The sequence below is a fragment of the Dryobates pubescens genome, chromosome 16 (genome assembly GCF_014839835.1).
Source record: "Dryobates pubescens isolate bDryPub1 chromosome 16, bDryPub1.pri, whole genome shotgun sequence".
In the NCBI taxonomy this organism is placed as follows: domain Eukaryota; kingdom Metazoa; phylum Chordata; class Aves; order Piciformes; family Picidae; genus Dryobates; species Dryobates pubescens.
The window spans coordinates 18,885,524-18,903,487 of record NC_071627.1 but is presented as its reverse complement, the minus strand read 5'-3'; the positions used below and the strand labels follow the sequence as shown (position 1 = coordinate 18,903,487).

Genomic DNA, 17,964 nt, shown 5'->3' with positions numbered 1-17,964 from the left:
CACCTCAACTTTCTAGCTGTGTTTTGTCATGGGGGAGACAATGCTCTAGCTCTGAGTCCACGTACTGGGCTAATCCAGCCCTGGTGGGCAGTGAAGAAGTTAATATTATATGCTCGATGAGGTCAAGTTCCAAGAACACATAACAAACCATTATGTAAAAAAAAAACTGCCTGAATTTATGAGTCACTGCATTTATGAAGGAACCAATATAAAAAAGACAACTTGGCAAAAGTAAAGAAAATTATTTCCAGCTTGAAGTTTTGCAATTGTTCAGTATATCAAGGCTCACTTACTGTTATTACTATCCATGTTGTGCAATGTTCTGAAAGTCACATTTTTTCCCTTGTGTATGCATAGAGATGTCCAACAACCCTAGGTATTCTTCCCTCATAGAAAATAAATTAGAAAGCAGACATAACTCAGAATAACATTCAAGATCCCCTTAAGTAGAGTGGTAGAATCCTAATTTTTTTTTTCAATATATCTCTTCTAAATAATAAATCAAGCCCACTACTTTTCTCTATATAGAATGGTATGATGCAGAAAAAGCTTGTGTTTGTATTTTCCCCATAATCACAAAAACACTCTTAAGAGAAGTACCAAGATATAGCAGGTGCTTCCACTCATACTTCCACACATAGATGAAACAAGTCAAACACTAAATTTTCTTTGGGGGCCTGCAAGAAGGACAGAGAGTGACTGCAGTGATAGGTGAGAGGCAATGGGTTCAAACTAGAGAAGAGTAGATTTAGATTGGATATTAGGAACAAGTTCTGCATCATGAGGGTAGTGAAACACTGGAACAGGTTGCCCAGAGAGGTGGTTGAGGCCTCATTCCCTGCAGATATTCAAGGTGAGGCTTGACAGGGCTCTGGGCAACCTGATCGAGTGGAGGATGCTCCTGCTAACTTCAGAGAGGGTTGGACTAGATGCCATTTGGAGGTCCCTTCCAACCCAACAATTCTATGATTCTATGGCCAGGTGAATGCAGCAATACCTAACTACCAAGAATTGGAATCTATACCACCTAAGGGTAAAATATATTCTAGTTTTGAAGACTAACCTTTCTGAACTTGCTAATATTCTTAGCTTCAGTCAGTATTGCGTCTTGCACTAACAATTTCATCAGCTAGTATGGACACATGCAGCACCAAGAGATTCAGGGCTGAAATGGTTAAAATGGTGCTGGTAGGGGTATCCTCTTCATGCCTCTCCCCACTGCCAAAAATGCAATGGTTAATGTTGTAGAAAAGCACAACAATCAGGTCACTAAGTCAGATTTCTGAGCATCTTTCAGGAATCATCAACAAATATGCCCAGCACATGCAGCTGAATACAAGCTATACAATGACCATTGTCAATAGCTCTGTAACAGTCAGACTGGCTAAAAATGATGCTTAAAGACAGCCAGGCACAAAGCTTTAAAGATCATCCTCTCAAAATATTTATAGGGTAGGAGAAAACTTCCTTTTTTTATTAAGCTAAATAGAAACTATCTAACCAACTAAGACACAGCCTAGCAATCACTTTGGCTTTCAGATCTGCAGATTTAGGGGGAGGTAAAAATCTGTGAACGTGCCTACTGTGGTGATCGTGGGCTCTCCAATGGCCCAGGATGGGCAAGACTGGCAAGAAAAGCTCTTTAAATGCCTCAGTTCTGATGAGAGGATCTACCTGATGTACCCAGCTGAGGCTAAGCAGCTACTAGTCTTCATTTACTGTAGGAGGTTTTCCACTGACAGATAGCAAACAGTCTGAATCATTCATTCCAATCATGAACTAAAACAACATTGTAAAAGTTTGACTGTATCAGCTGCTGCAGTAGAGTGATCAAATAATCCAGCCATGCACTATAATTTCCAGTATAAGGCAGCCACTACTAATGGTTTTACTATAGAATATGACCTATTTTAGATATGTACAGACAGATTTATGCATATTTCATATTAAAATAATGGCAGGACATTGGTTCAGAAATCCTGGTTAGTTTTGCTTCCATCTGCAAATTCTGACATCACATCTTGTAATTTGTCCCTATTTCTACATTTTTCAGCTTTTGCTGCTGTTGAGCTGGCTCAGAATCAAATCAGCAAATCTCATCATCACCTATTTCTTCAGTGTTCTCCTATGGAGGAGAAGGAGGAGGAAGAGGCAAGGAAAAAGAAATAAGACTGTTCCTTTAAAACCTCAAGCATTTAAACTGCTTGTCAGTCGTCTTCCTGACAAGGCCACTTGAATGTATTCAGGAAGATTTGCATAAATGCTCACAGTGAGTTCACGGTGGCAGCTAGCGCTAATGGTACATAAAGTAATTTAGTCACTTCTCTTAGGCATCCTGTCAGGGTGATAAGCACCCCCTCTTTGCCTTGTTGCATATTAGATCATTAGATAATAAAGTGTTAGAGCATGCAAACTGACAGGGTCTCAGGGACTATCATTTTTCGAGGGCATTGCATTCTGCCAGTGAGGAAAAATAATAGAGAAACTGATGCTGCAATTGGCTTTACATTCTTGTAAAGCCATTCAAAGATTATGGGGGGAGGGATTATTTTTTTTTTACTCTGCAGCAAAATGAGAATTTTAACTGGAAACTTTGCAGACATCTTCGGGGGTGGACATCATGCCGGCCAACTTGAAAAGAGTGGTTGCACACCCTGTCAGAATTCCTCCCTTCCATAATCTAGTCACTAAAATTGCATTGGAAAGATTTTGCTTTCAAAATTGACACCCTGGAATGAACTACAAGCTGAAATACATTCTACTGGTTGGGGCCTATTGGCTCTTCACTATATATCTTACTATATATGTACAATTTAGAAAGGTCAACCACCCTGGCTTTCTGGTTTACCATAAATATAAAACAAGTGAGGATCCAACTATTTGTGAATGAAAAAGTGACAATTATTGAAAACCACAGATTACTGTGGCTTACCTTATTTATACCACACAGAGATGTATGAAATAATTGGCCCCTGCTAGCTATTACTTTTGAAAGATAGATATATTTACTTGAAATGCAAGCTTAACCCACTGGTTTCAAGGAGGACAGTGTGTGGATATGAACTCATCATCCAGGTTCCCAGTTATATTCAGAGAGATGAGCTACGAAAAGGAACTTTCGTTTTACTGTCTGTCAAGTAAGATATAAATAGACATACATTGGATGTCCCAAAAATAATCCAGGCTCCCTGCTAATGAGATGGTAAAACCCAAATGTGGAGACACCAGGCTCCTGAGTGGCTCGGGAGGTAAAGCTTTCTTTACAGCTTTTTGGCACCCAAAGTCTCTTTTAGGTGTCACATAAACTGCAACTCTGTTTTTAAGAGCAACATGTTCCAACACAACTTTGTAAGGAAAAATAAGCTGGATATTGTTTAACTAAACTAGGCAACCAGCACACCTTCATGCTACATCCCCTCTCTCCACTCCTCACACAGTCAGGCATTCATCCCTATTGCGATCAGATATTTGTGTTAAAGAGCTAAACATCTAGAAAAGTAGATGGAAATATATTTGGTCAAGGGCATATTATAGTTAGATCCCAGTATTTAAAAACCTATGATCAGAAGTTGCTCACCAGAGCAATAAACTAGAGCCAAACTAGCCATGGACACATTAGCTTCCCCTTCCATCATTTGCAGATACTCTTCAGGTCAATCTATCCTTCCCCTGAGGGAGGCAAAAAAGCTAGAAAGAGGAAAAGCAAACAAACTGACTCTGCTACTTGAGTTGAATATCTTATCCAAGATAAAAATTTCAAAAACTGAAGAAAAATAACATACTTTGGGCTCCAAGTTAATTTCAATGGAGGAAATTGTGTGTCATTTGTTCCAGTGAGTCTAAGGCTCATGGTGGTTGCCCAAAATTCAACAGCATTAAGCCCCGTTGAAAGTTTGCCTATTTTTCTAAGTTTTTCATTTAGTTAAGTGATTTAGACATCTGATAACAACATTTGAAATAGTTACTGGATTATTTTATTTTTTTTGCTGTTATTCTTTTTTTCCCCCCATCTCTCAGGCTCAAATGTGCACACAATTCCTGGAGAGCTGGACCGAAGGTTCTACCAAGCCTTTCGGAAGAGCACTGTTTTGTAGTGTGAAGGTTGCTGCTCAAAGGTAAGAATTTACTAGTGGCAGCTTTATGAGGTTGCTTGAGAAGTGCCTGAGGAATTAGATTAGAAGAGTCACCTTTCCTGCAAATGTACACATGGAGATGTTTTGCAGACATGGACTTTTAATGTTAGCAGAGAAACAATGGTTTATGTGGATATATAAGTACAGCATTATCTTTCTTTGCCTCTTTTTCTAACAGAATCCCTCAGGTAGTTGGAGTGGGAACCATAGCTGTGGTAAAATGAAGTACTACTACACTATGCATAAGAATAAGAACATTTATGTTTGAGGAGGCATTGCTTTAACCAGAGGCATCATGCACTAAGACTACAATGGAGGGGCTGTCTATGGCTACTTCAGTAGGAAGGGAAGTGAAAAACAGAAAAAATAGGAGTGTTTTTCTGGCAGTCTGGACTTAATGGAAAGAATACAAAGTCAAACTGAGAGAAGTTTCCTTTCCTAATGTTCGGCCTTCAGCTAATTAATAAAGACAGAGTTGGTGCATTCCTTACAAAAATTCAGCAAAATTAAGACAGTGGTTTGTTTATTCAATTAGGTTGTTGGCAGGATGAAAAAAAAAAAAATTCTATACTATGAATTATGGCTGAAAATGGCTCATAGCCTACATAAAAAGTTAGAGCTAAATAAATACAGATGTAAGTTATGTTTATGTAATGAGAAACGCTGCTGAGCTAAGAATTTTAGGTTAGTAAGTGTGAACTACAGACCCGATTCTGCAAACACTTATCAATACCGTCAACTTCACTGACACAAGAAGCCTCATTGATCCCAACAGGACCATATGTGTGCATAATCTTAAATATATGCATAAGTGCTTGCAGGGCTGATGCCTGAAAGCATAAACAGAATAGAAAGCTATTTCCTCATGAATTCACTGAGTAGTCAAAAGCCATACATTTGCCCATTTCTCAGGATTAATAATTTCTTTTAACATATCTACTTAACATCTTTTCTGAGTGGCATTCCCTTTCCCAGAGAAAATTTTATCTGGTTTCTTCAAACTCTTTGGAAAAATCTATTTAATTATTCATTAGATCCTTGGCAAATATTTGTGAAACAAACCAGCATAAAGGACTGGTGCCTTCCACACTCAACTACTTCAATGGAAGCTGAGGGTATACATCTCTTAAAGGGAGCAAGCTCGTATTGAATTTAGGATTACAAACAGCTTTGAAGACAAAGAACTATTCTACCAAGCTGGAACGGGGGAGGGGAGTGAAATGCCCTCTGTTTTTGTTTTGTTTTTCAGTAGTAGTCATCAACCGAGGACAAAGAGCAAAACAAAACATTAATCAAATCCAGATTTTTCAAAGTATATTCGCACTCAACAACTCCCATCTTAAGCACCTACAGTCACCAGCAGATGTTCTCCTCCAGGACCAGCTGATCTTACAGAAAAGATTACTGTTCTCCAGGCTGCTACCTGTCACGTGCCTCCATTCTACCCTTTCTGGGGTTTCCTGTCTTTTTGGAAAAGCCAGACAAATTGCCTTGCACCATTTCTCCTTCAGTCACTTCAGCAAAATAAGCTAGATTGGCAAAGAGCTGCTATTTAAATGGTTTAACTCAAATGAACTTCTTTGGACTGAGGGAGACTAGGGAGCAATCAGACAACCATCTTAGCTGGCATGTCCATGGTGGAGAATAGCCTGCAGCAAGGAAGAGAGACAAGCAGCTGTGGCATGCAGAGAAGAGCAACTTCCTCAGCTGGCACAGATGGAGCCAGAAGAGAACATTCGTCCATGGCTTGAGTAAGCAGATGGATTTCCAAAAGGCCTCTGCTTTTATTTAGGGCAATCCAAAGGAACAGCTGGATCTCTTAGAGAGCTCGGCACTCTATAGATAGAAGAAATCCAATCTGAAATTTGGGTGCTGAAGCACTCCAGAAAATATGTAACACCCTTTTAGATGCACAGTCAAAAATAAAGGCAATTTGGGAAAAAAGACTCCAATTTTGGGTGCAACTAAAAAAGCCCAGAGAAATCATCATGCTTCGCAGACGCTCGGGACAGACTCTGCACCCATGTTTGCTTACTGGTTTGTCATTTCACTCCATTTAGTGCTGACTGCTCTCTTTTAAAATATCTGGTTCCCAAAGGCATAAACTGTTCAGGACAATTTCAAACCAGTAGCCAGAGACACAAAGCAAATAAATCCACATTTAAAGGAGCAATGCCAACCAATGAAAATGATATGCCTACCATGTTCCAGATAAGAAGGCGTACCTTCCGAGGGATCGAGTCTTCGAGCTCTCCGCCCGTGCTTGGAATTGTTGTGTACAAACATATTGTCCGACACTGCCAACACATGGCCATCGACATTGACTGTTGTAGACACCACAACCTGCAAGCACAAGAGCAAAATGGAGGAAAATCTGCAGATACGTACATATATATATATATATATGTTTTTTAAGAAGCACAGTGTAATAAACTCAGTTAAATAAATAACAGCTGGGAGCTGTAGAAAATTGCATAGCTATTTCATATAATAACTGCTGCTTATGCTGTACAAATCCAACAAGAGACGCTATTGATGAGTGAGTCTTTGGCATCGAAAGCTTTTGATGCAGTTTTAAGTCAAATTGCAGAGTTTGTAGCTGCATAGCAGACAGCACACTGTTAACCATCATTTTAACAAGAGGATCTTTATTAAGTGTTTTTTCTCCCTTATATACAAGGGCAGCTGTGTTTCACCCTAAATTATCCTTCAGTTTCCATGCTGAAGTAGAGTTGTTGCTGTTGTAAATGAGATTCAATTCAGAATAAAAGAAAACAAAAGTGTATTTTGTGAAGTTGCAATAAGAGTTGTTTCATGCCTCCCCACCTCCTCCCCCTCCCCCCCCCCCCCAATCTTGTCTACTTCCCTCCCATCAGTACAGTCACTACAGGTTGTTGGACTTGCCCAAATTTCTCTTGAGCTCTATCTTGGGGAGTATGTGTAGGTATGTTTGTGTACACACACTTGACAGTGGGGTCTTGATCTGGAGAACACAACCCTATTCATCCAGCATTAGAATTATTTGTATTTCTCAACTTATCTCAGTGTCAACACCTAGGATTTGGTTTGAGGTGAGGGGAGGGAGACAGAGAAGCACTGCCCTGGAAGCTGGATACAACACCACTTCTCCCCAGAGCAGCCCAGGTTGGGAAGAGAAGCCAAACCAGCAGGAGCAAACAGGTAAGGGTTGGGTCCAGAGTAGAAGATCCAAGTGCTCAGAGATGTCCAGAAGGATGTCTCAACCTTGAGGCTCAGCAGGCACTATCCTATAGAAAAACCCTGTCCTGGCTAAGGGTGGCATTGTGGAGGAAAGGGAGCAAGTTCCTGACAAAGCTGGGAGATCATCATGCCGAGAGCCCTCCCACCCCACTCAGATCAAGTGACCTTACAGCCTGCCTGTCTTTCATTCCCCTTCCCACAGTCTTTTCCCACTAAAGTATGGCATTCCTGGGGTTTTGCCTCAGCCAAAGATTTGGCCTTCAGCTGGCAGCTGGTTTGCCAGAAGCACGCACTGCCTTCAAGAACTTTGACTAAAACAATGAGAAGAGAAATGACCTACACTTCTCCTTACATTAAAGAGGCAAAGGGATTAAAAACTGAAACCCACAGAGATATGTTTATTCATGTGACCTCTTACAACCAAATATAATAATTGTCTGTTAATTGCAGTTTCAGCTCCCACCTCATGCTTCGACATGTGAAACAGCAATCAGCAGCTCCTGTTTAATCCACCTATTATGTTGACTAATTAACTTTGCTCGACAGTTTATTTCTTCCTCCATTATCAGCCCCTGTCAGCCGCAAGCACACTGCCGCAAAGGGGGACCTCAGCCCTTTTGATTGATCACCGATAGATTGACATGCAGATTAATTTAATTAGAATCACCTCACTTGAGAAATGAAAGACAATGGCAAGGGGGCTAATAGATCTGCTCTTATAATGAGGCAAGCCTCCAGAGCCACAGCAGAGGATTTCTGATTTATTTTGCTGAATTCCCCAGTTGCTCTGAAAGGCTCTTGCTTTAATTGTTCTTGGTTTTGAGAGGCTTTAGCCTCTGAAGAGGTGAAATGCTTTACAAGGATTGGCAAACATTGCTTCAACTCTCTCAGGAAGCTGCTGCCTCTCAAAGTTGGTCAAATGGGGACACTTAAAGGATCGCTTACAACAATTCAATTTCATCACTTGATCTGGCTCTTAAAAAAAAAAATAAAATAGAAAGTTAAAGAAAAAAATTTCCACATATTTCTGCCCACTGATTAAAATTCTTGAAAATATAAAGTAAGTAAAGCTGCTAAACTGCTCACAGCTAATCCTGAAGTCTTTGTCTTTAAAAAAGAGGAATACAAAAGAGAATATTTACATCTAAAGGATCCTCAAACCACCCCTCAGAATGGCATTCCTGGCAGTAGATTTTTGTTGGTGTTTTAAGTGAAAGATATTGAAATACAGAATAAATGATTCAAGAGCTCTTACAGATGGAAATTTGGAAAAAAGAAAGTGCCAAACACCATAGGTAAGTTTTTCTGAAATCAAACTAAGGGGGGAAAAAAAAAAACCCCAAGCCCTATATATAAAATTCCAAAAGGGATTGCAGAAGTAATTTATCCTTTGCATTCCTGAGGGATAGAATAAAGTTTATGATATTCTCAATAAAATATGATCTTACAGTAAGTGGCTCAGGGTTTGCAATCTTATTTGTGCACTTGCAACCACTGTAAATTCTTTGCAACCGGGATTTTGAGCCAAATCCTTAGCTGGCATTGCCTGTCACAGCTGTATGATTTATGCCGGCTCCTTATCTTCTTCTATGGCTCTGCTTAGATGAATATGAAAATTAAAACTATTATAATTAATAACAATGGCTACAACACAAAATATTTTCTCCAGTCCTAAACTCATGTAGGTACACACAGATTTCCCACTGCACAGCACCAATCCTGTGCTGAAACCCCAGACATTTTAAGGTTCCTAGACATAGGATTCCAGAAAAATAATGGGTCAAGATCAATAATAGTAAGGTAGGTCTCAAACCTGTGAAAATCATGTACACAACTAGCTGCCAGCAGACAAGCACCTTAGTAGGGAAGAATTCAAGGAAAGGATCCTTGCAAGGTCAGTTCTACAGGAGTAAATCTGCATTTAAATTTCCCCCCCACCCTCTAGGTTTCCAAAACTGTTGATGCAACGTACTTTGAATTACTTAACAGTATCTTCCTACCTACCTCCCAAACACAGTTTGATTTACTACAAAGAGACCACATTGGTGTGGTTCCTCAGTGTCACTCACAGAAGAAACTATAAAAGGAATCCCCTAGAGAAACTGTTTTCAGTCTCAGGAAATGCAACAAAAAAAAGAAAGGAAAGAAAAAAAAAAAAGAAGTGGTTACTTTTATGTATATTTCTGAAAAAAAAATAATGATAGTGCACCTGTGAGAAACAGCACAGGCTGGCCAGGCAGAGAGGCACCTGGGGGTACTGGTTGATGGTAGGCAGAACATGAGCCTGCAGTGTGCCCAGGTGGCCAAGAGGGCCAATGGCATCCTGGCCTATATCAGGAACAGTGTGGCCAGCAGGAGCAGGGAGGTCATTCTGCCCCTGTACACTGCACTGGTTAGGCCACACCTTGAGTCCTGTGTCCAGTTCTGGGCCCCTCAGTTTAGGAAAGATGTTGCGTTGCTGGAACGTGTCCAGAGAAGGGCAACAAAGGTGGTGAGGGATTTGGAACACAAGCCCTATGAAGAGAGGCTGAGAGAGCTGGGGTTGCTTAGCCTGGAGAAGAGAAGGCTCAGGGGAGACCTCATTGATCTCTACAACTACCTGAAGGGAGGTTATAGCCAGGCGGGGGCTGGTCTCTTCTCCCAGGCAACCAGCACCAGAACAAGAGGACACAGTCTCAAGCTGCAGCAGGGGAGGTTCAGACTGGATGCTAGGAAGAAATTCTACACAGAGAGAGTGATTGCCCATTGGAATGTGCTGCCCGGGGAGGTGGTAGAGTCACCATCATTGGAGGTGTTTAGGAGGAGACTTGATAGGGTGCTTGGTTTAGTTGATTAGGTGGTGTTGGATGATGGGTTGGACGTGATGATTTTGAAGGTCTCTTCCAACCTGGTTTATTCTATTCTATTCTATTCTATTCTTTAAATGGAAAATCTCATTAATACAGGAACACTAAATATACACTGCACTAACAAAACATGAATGTCCCTAATTAATAGCGGAGAAAAGATGCACCATGAATATTGTGTGCCACAGCTACATGCTCGAATTGCTACAGAGCACTTACATACTTGAAAGTTCTACTCATATTCTTTAATCTGAAAAAAAATAAAAATACTACAGCCTCCTCATTTTGATTTGGAAATGACTGGGATATGTTCAAGTAAAAGCACATGCTAAAACTAATTTGTGGAGAAATCATAAAATCAGGGAGAAAGGAGAGCCAAAGTCTATGTGGAATGGGCACGGAGGCATCCTAAAACACAGGCCATAGCAAGAGGGAATGGCTCACTACAGTTTAATAAATGATTAATGAGGTGCTGACACATTAATGTAAGCACAGGGACAACCGGGCCTGCCAAATCTCAAACCTTTCCAAATTTTGTCAACAAAACACAGTTTTAATTTGGGACAGGCAAACATGGAAAATGATTTTGAGCTTTAGCCCTTCATAGATTTTTTTGAATTTAAATCCTGTATCAACAGCAGGGGAGACAGAGGTATGAAAGAAACACATCACTTCACAACTTTCTTCAATGACGCTGGCACTATCGACTGCACGACCAGGGCTCTGTGGATTATTCTGACTGCCATTAACGAGTCCAGTTTGTGAATACTTTAGAGCTTATTAAAACAAAAAAAAAAGAAAGAAAGAAAGGGGAAAAAAAATGTATTCAGAGACCAGGAGCCTGGAGATCAAGCTATTTGTCCACGTTTAGCACTTGGCCTGTTTATTTGTTATAGTACCTCACCTAATATATCAAAATTAAGCGTTGCATGGCTCCTCATTTTTAACCACAGCCCATTAAGCTTTGCTAACTGATTAAGACGTAGCATGTTCCTTGTGCCTCCAGTTTTCTCCCATGCATGGTGAGGGATCTGATGTTTTTGTGATGTCTCAAACTTTCTCTGCCTTTGTCATTAAATACCTGATTGAGATGATTTCTAGGTTTAAAGAATGTGATTAGTGTTAAACCTCTAACTCGAGAGCTTGCTGCTCTTCTGAAAGCTGTGCAGAAATGGCTTGAGCAACACCTTTATTTTCATCACCACTTGTGGCCTCTTTATTCTAGCAACTAAAAAATCACTCAATTTAATAAGACACTTAGAAAGGTTCCAAACTTCAAGCACATAACTAGAATACATTCAGTAATTTTGCTCACATGCTCAAGGGCAGGCCGGGTGCTTAATTACCTTGTTGAATTGGGCCACAGCTCTCACTGCTATTTTTCAGCCTTTTTTTTTTTTTCCTTGGCCTTTCCCTTCTCTAGGGATGAAGCCTTGCATGTCCAAATTCCATTATCTGGGATTCATGAAGCATCATCTCTGTCTCTTATGCAAATTTGCAATAAGACACAAGTGGCTTCAATTCAAACATGAGTGGCAGCATCCCATGGAGGCAAACTAGCAGCCTGGGCTGAGGAAGAGGTTGTGGTAACAGAATCAAGCAGCATGGCAATTTCTAAGTGACTTTCAAGGTTTTCATAATAAATGAATGTTTGGGGTTTTGTGCAATGACTCAGCCTGTAAAGTTTCCTCTAAATTAAAACTTGACATATGTCAGTTTGCAAGCAGTTGTGCTAAAACAAGAACAACAAGATAACTAGGGCACCTGGGTTTCATTAATTACAATAACACACAAAACTCCTTAGGTTGTATGAATGAGGTTTTAGAGCTGAAAAATAAAAGCTGAGCAGAGTTCACCAATGGTACCATCTATTTATTATTATTACTACTATTACTATTACCACTAATTGGGGCACTACAGTCCATCCCACCAAGACTGCCCACTTGTTGTGAAGACTGCAAGCAAAACCAGACTGAACATGATCTCAGTGGTGTTTCTGGGGTTAAAAAGGGAAGGATGGACAAAAGTGGCAATATGTGGTATCACCAAATGCTTTGTGCAATTGGGCTGATGAAAGAGAGATGAAATTATTTTCTCAGGGAGAAGCAGGGACTTTGTAACACAGCTGAACACTAAGCTCAGCTGCCTTGAGTCCCTTCACGGTAGATGACTTCTCCTCTCTGGCTGTCTCCTTCTGCTAATAGAGACACAACCAACACAGCCAAAGCCAGCACTGCTCCAGCACACACTTTTGCTGGCACTCAGCACTGCTCCAGTTGTCACATGCCTGAACATCTCAGATATGCAGAGAAATATATTTCCTTCCAGACCCACAACATCATTTATGTTAAGCTTATCACATTGCTGCATTTGTAGGCAAAGTTCAGTATAAAACTTCCTACTTCATTTCTGTCCATGAGTCTGAATGAAGTTTCACACACAGGTTGCCCAAATCAATGCATACTCTTTCTCTTCCCTGTCATTTCTTGACCTCTCGTTTATACCATGTAATCACAATTCCTTACTGCAGGGGGGAGGGGGGAGAATCTACTAAGAAATGAAATTTACTACGGGGCCAGTCCTTAGTACAAGACTCATGATCCTTCCTGGCCCTTCACTGTTCCTCCCATCAAAACCACAATCTGCATTCTAGTAACTCCAAGCAACTTTTGGGGACTGATCAAAGAGAGACCATGGCCAAAAGCTGAATACATCTCCAGACTGATTAACAGTCCAGAATGAAGTAATGGAAGGGGAAGTCTCCATTTTTATTTTAACATATTTTTTTTAAGTATGCTACTAACTTAAAAGTATCTAGAAATACCTTACTACTTATGGTTTTTAACCAGAACCTTGGCATAATTAATGGAGACCCTCTAAGTCTGTGGCAACACTTCAAACACAACTGATAGCAAACCCTTCACTGACTTCACAGGATCCCAGATTTCACTTGGTTCCTACACAGCATTGTCTCAAACGTCTAGGTGCATCATATTATTGAGATACTATGTTCATGTTTGGTCCTTTTCACCCTAAGTAATGACCAGAGAAGCCTGGACTCTGTAGAGGCTGGATGCTTTATTTTAAGAAGTTTATTGCTAAAAGAGCAACAAGTTCAAAATTTTTTTCCTAAAAAAAAAAAAAGAAAATAGAGAGAGAGGGAACAGAAAAGAAACAAAAGGAACTGTTGTAAAACAATGAGGCTGGACACTTAGCAAGCTGTGAGCTTCAGTAGCACCCTGTATTATAGGATGAGTGGCTCACTCGGCTGAAAGTGATTAATTTCTTGAAAATGCTAAGGTCACACTAATTGACATGACCTGTGTAATTAAGCAGTCTCTGTTTACACAGGGAAAGCTCAACTGCTGTGAAGCTGGGTTTGTATGACAGAATGTCTTTACAAGTCAAGAGATCAACAACCTTTCCTATGTCCTACCTACTCGCCGACACAGACTCCTGATTGCTGTTCTGAGGGAACATGCAAAGGCATTACCATATGAAAATCAGCCTCGAGCCTGGATGAGCACAAACCCAGCAGAGTGTACATGTTGTGAAGCAAGCTCTGACAGGCCCCAAGGGTGATTGCTTGGCTTAAATCCCTGTGCTGGTGAGAGTCCTTTTTCCACTTTCTCCTTCAGCGATAATGCCCTCTCAAATCACAGGAGAAACATGATGGCAGGAGGAGGGTGGAGTGAGAAGCCGAGGGCTCTGCCATGCTAATGCTAGCTCTTATCCTGATTAATTGAATCCCTGTGGCCACATCTCTTCAATTCTGCACTTCTGTGCTCAGAGGGGCAAAAAAACACTCTCCTGTCTTCCAGCATTGTTGCAATTAAGCAGTTCAACAAAAGACATATGTTCTACATATAAATAATATTGCCATTTACACAGCATTTAGCACTTTCATTTAAATGTAACAATGCTAGAAAAGAAGCAAACAAGGTCTTGAGCTACTGTCTTTTGGAGTTGTCTTCCTCCAGAGACCCATGTAGTCTATGGGACAGATCTCATGTTTCTTCTCAGAAGCCTGAGGCAAATCCCCATTGATAGACCCTATCATGCTTTCTCCCTAGGCTGCATAGACTACTCCCATCAAAAGAGAAGGTCTTGTGCTCTCTACCCTATATTTTTGTTCAGCATATACTCAGGTAAAGCATTATTGCCATAGTAAAAGCACCCCAGTTTCAACAAAGGTGTTGAAGCAACTGTTTCTGAGTATTGCCACCACACCATTCTGCTGCCAGCACTGGGGAAGGGAAGAACAGACCATCTGCCCTGGGGAGAGTGCTGCACTTGCTCCCGAAGTAGTCATGGACATAGGTACAGCATAAAAAGATGTACAATTCCCAAGCCCCACTGCCACGTGCCACAACAGTGGGCAAATACAAGTGCAAAATATCTCAAGAAAGATACAGCCAATGGTAGGGTGTTTTTTTCTCATGTACTGCTCCAGGGATGGACCTTCATCCCCTTCATGCACATTTATGAGTCTCTAACACTGCTGAAGAGTAACTGCTGAAGTGTAGTCACTAGCCTGATTGTATGAATTGCTCTTATACCCTCCTTTGTGCCTTCCAATAAACATGGAACTCACTCCATTTTATATGAAGACAAATAGTTCCCCAGGCAGAAGGGAGTATCTCAGAGGAGAGCAGAGCAGACCCACAACTTAAAACAGTGAGGTCATTTTGGTTTTTCCTTCTCATGCTTTCACTTGCTATGGAGATGACATTATCTTCATGAGTTCTCTTGTCCAGAGCAAGAAAACCCAACTACTTCCTGACAATTCTGCTGTGACAAGAACTCCTCAGGCAATATGTTTTGACCTTAAGTTTTTAGCATCTTCCAGTGAATTACTAGGTTAGTTTGGGTCAAAGTACTTCTGTCCTTAACAGCTGCTGACTTTTAAAGGAGGAAGCGTGTCCGACTGACCTGGAACCGACGCATGTCTCGAGGGTTTCCTGCATTTTTTAGGCAATTTTGGTTACATTTGAGGAAAAATTTCAGGAAGAACCTGTGGAGAAAGAGAAATGGACATTAACATCTCATAAACAATACCACATAACATCTGCATATCTGGTCCAGCAAAGCCTTATCTAAACTAGTATTCCCAGCTCAGACAAATTGTCCCATTGGCCATCCACAGAAGGAGCAGAGCTTGCATAGGCTCCAACCCAGCAAAAGGTGCAAGCACGCCCTAAACATTCAAGTATGAAATTAATAGATCTGTTGTGTCAGAGCCACTAAAGTTTGCAGAGTCAATCCCTCTGTCACCAGTGGCCAACCTCACTGTGCCAACCACAGAAGCAGAGGAAGTAAGAGACATCTATTTCAGCACAGCAAAAAGAGGGCAGAAAAGTGCCAGCCAAGAAATTTTCCATATAAATGGGGTTTCTTTTTACAAGTTCACTGTCATGTGCAAATTGTGATTTATTACAAAAATACTGAAAGTGTTCTACACAGTTGAAGTCTCCTTTTCACAATTAAACCCAGTTTGTGCATAAAATTAATGCTCAAATAGCGGTTAGCAGGAGAACCAAAACCCAGAGAGGAGAAGGGAGGAAGTCTTGGTTAAAAGACTGACTTCCAAGAAATATGAATTATTTTCAATTCAGTCTATTTCCTGGCCATACACAGTTCACTGAAGTGGCTATATGACCCCGACATATATCTCTAAGAAAAGACATTGCATTTTACAAAGCCAAAGGAAAAAAGCAAACATTTCATTGAAAATATTTCCTTCACTGCTATGCACCAGTGGACTGTAAACTCATGAAGACAAGTCAATGAATAATAGTGGGTCTCAGATTCCAGGCTTCCTCCCCAAGAGCCAAAGTTTATCAGCCTTTTGTCCAAAATAAACTACAGACTAAGGTCTACTAAAGATCAACCGTGCAAAACTTAATCCTACAGCAAGTTTAAAACCTAACACAGCCAGGCAGAGCAGGCATTACGCTTGCAGTAACCATTAGTTGACTAAGCAGAAGCTAATCTGACCTCTTTTCATGCACAAAAGTGGGGCAAGGGATTGTTTGATCCTGATTTACTTTAAATCAGAAAGTTAACTTTTGCAAGCATCCAGCTTTTAGCACCCAAACTGAATGCTAGGTCAGCAAAATCTGCACACACTGCCACCAAGAAAGGCAAAACTGCAGGGTAAACAGCTTCAGAAAATGCTTTTTTGATGAGCAGCATTCTTTACCCTGCTCTAGTTGTGATGCCGCCCCTCAGTAAGGGAAGTTTTGGGGCTGGTTCCTCCATGCCACAAAAATCTAACTAGGCAAACGGCTGCCAGGACAAATCAAAACTACAAGGGACCAACTTCATTAAAGTAAGGTAATGAGGAGGGTTATAAAACGTGATGCTTGGAATTATCAAGGACTGGATCTCCTGACCCAGGAAGTCCCTTCTAGGTCTGTGCTCCTGAATAAGAGCAAGCAATCAACATAAAATAAACAGCCGCTGTGCTGCAACAGGGGTTTGGAGACACTCTGTTTGTTTACACTAAAATAAAGAGCAGTGTAAGCCATTACGTTTCCTCATCAAGCAGGTTCTGATATTCAATAACAGAAAGTTGGTGCTATTTGTTGTACATGTGTGTGTCTTTTTAAGCCTCTAATGGCCAGCTGTGACAGCCTGACTCAGATTGTGTAGAAGGAGCTGTCAGCACAAATCTTGGCATCTCGAATCCAGACAACTGCTTGCCACCAGGCGAGGGTTTGTACTCGTGCCAGAATGGATTTTGAGAGACAAGCAAATAGGGCATTAATTCCGCCAAAGAAAAACGAAAAGCGGGAAGAGTTCAGGATCTTACACTTGAGATGATGGCTTTCCTGTCAACAGCTCGTCATTTAGCTCAGGAGCTACAAGGGCACGGACATCAGATCCCTCTTGCCCTAAGCTGGCCCTGTCATGCGAAATGCTGGCAGGATCCAGAGACCACCCCTCTGTGTGATATTGCTTGCTGAAATAAAAAGCCTGGCCATCTGTTGGGAGGCAATGACATCCCTGTCAGCTGGTGCCTACAGCCTCCAACAGGCCCTTATGTGGCAAAACCTCTCAGAGTCACTTACTCTTTGGGGAGAAGCCGGCACTGTCCCAGGTTTGCTGGTGGATTTTTGGCGGCTTCACCAAGTGCTGAGCCCAGCAGCTGCCCGCCCAGTCTGACACTGTGCTGCAGCAACATCTCAGCCCTAAGGCTTAGGCTGAGATGGGATAGTTAAAAGTATCTTCACCAAAAGGTAACATCAGCCATGCAAACATGGGAAGCACTGGGCAATGGGGGTTGGTGGGTTGACCCAAGGACCCTAAAAGAGATGGAAAGCTCTTTGTGAAGCTTTCCAGAGAAACACCAGGCCTTCCCTTCTCTTACAAAGTCTAAACTCATGTCAGCAAAAAGGCTTGGAAAATCACTGTGAAATCAAAGATTTAGCTTTTGGGGTCTGCAAAGCCAGCCAAAGTTTCAAAGTCTAACTCCATCTGCACTGTGCTGTCGCCTCCAAATTCTACAGAAATTTTACTAAAATAAACTGCAGAAGAAATGAAGCTCATCTATATAAACCTACCAAAAAACCTCAGGCAAGCAAGCAAACAAAACTTCCTTCAAATTAAATCACCTCCAGAAAAAAAAAAAAATATTTAAAAAAAAGCAGTATTTTCAGAGGAACTTTCAAGACCCTACCTAAGCTTACACAGCCAAGTTCACTCACTGCATTTTAAGTTAAAAGTCGCCAGCTTACAGAACACATTCTGCCAAGTGCCATATT

At 41.1% G+C, this 17,964-nt stretch overlaps 1 protein-coding gene across 7 annotated transcripts in view; it reads right to left on the bottom strand.

Moving 5' to 3' along the window:
- Nucleotides 1-17,964, bottom strand: part of EBF1 (EBF transcription factor 1) — a 280,885-nt gene that overhangs the window by 90,329 nt on the left and 172,592 nt on the right. For 5 of the 7 annotated variants that reach the window (XM_054168245.1, XM_054168246.1, XM_054168242.1 and 2 more), the window contains exons 7-8: nt 15,131-15,212; nt 6,335-6,476 (exon numbers count right to left, since the gene is read on the bottom strand). In XM_054168245.1, the coding sequence (XP_054024220.1) occupies nt 6,335-6,476; nt 15,131-15,212 (224 nt within the window). The remainder of the gene's footprint in view (nt 1-6,334; nt 6,477-15,130; nt 15,213-17,964) is intronic. The other 2 variants (XM_054168247.1, XM_054168244.1) reach the window with 1 other exon arrangement.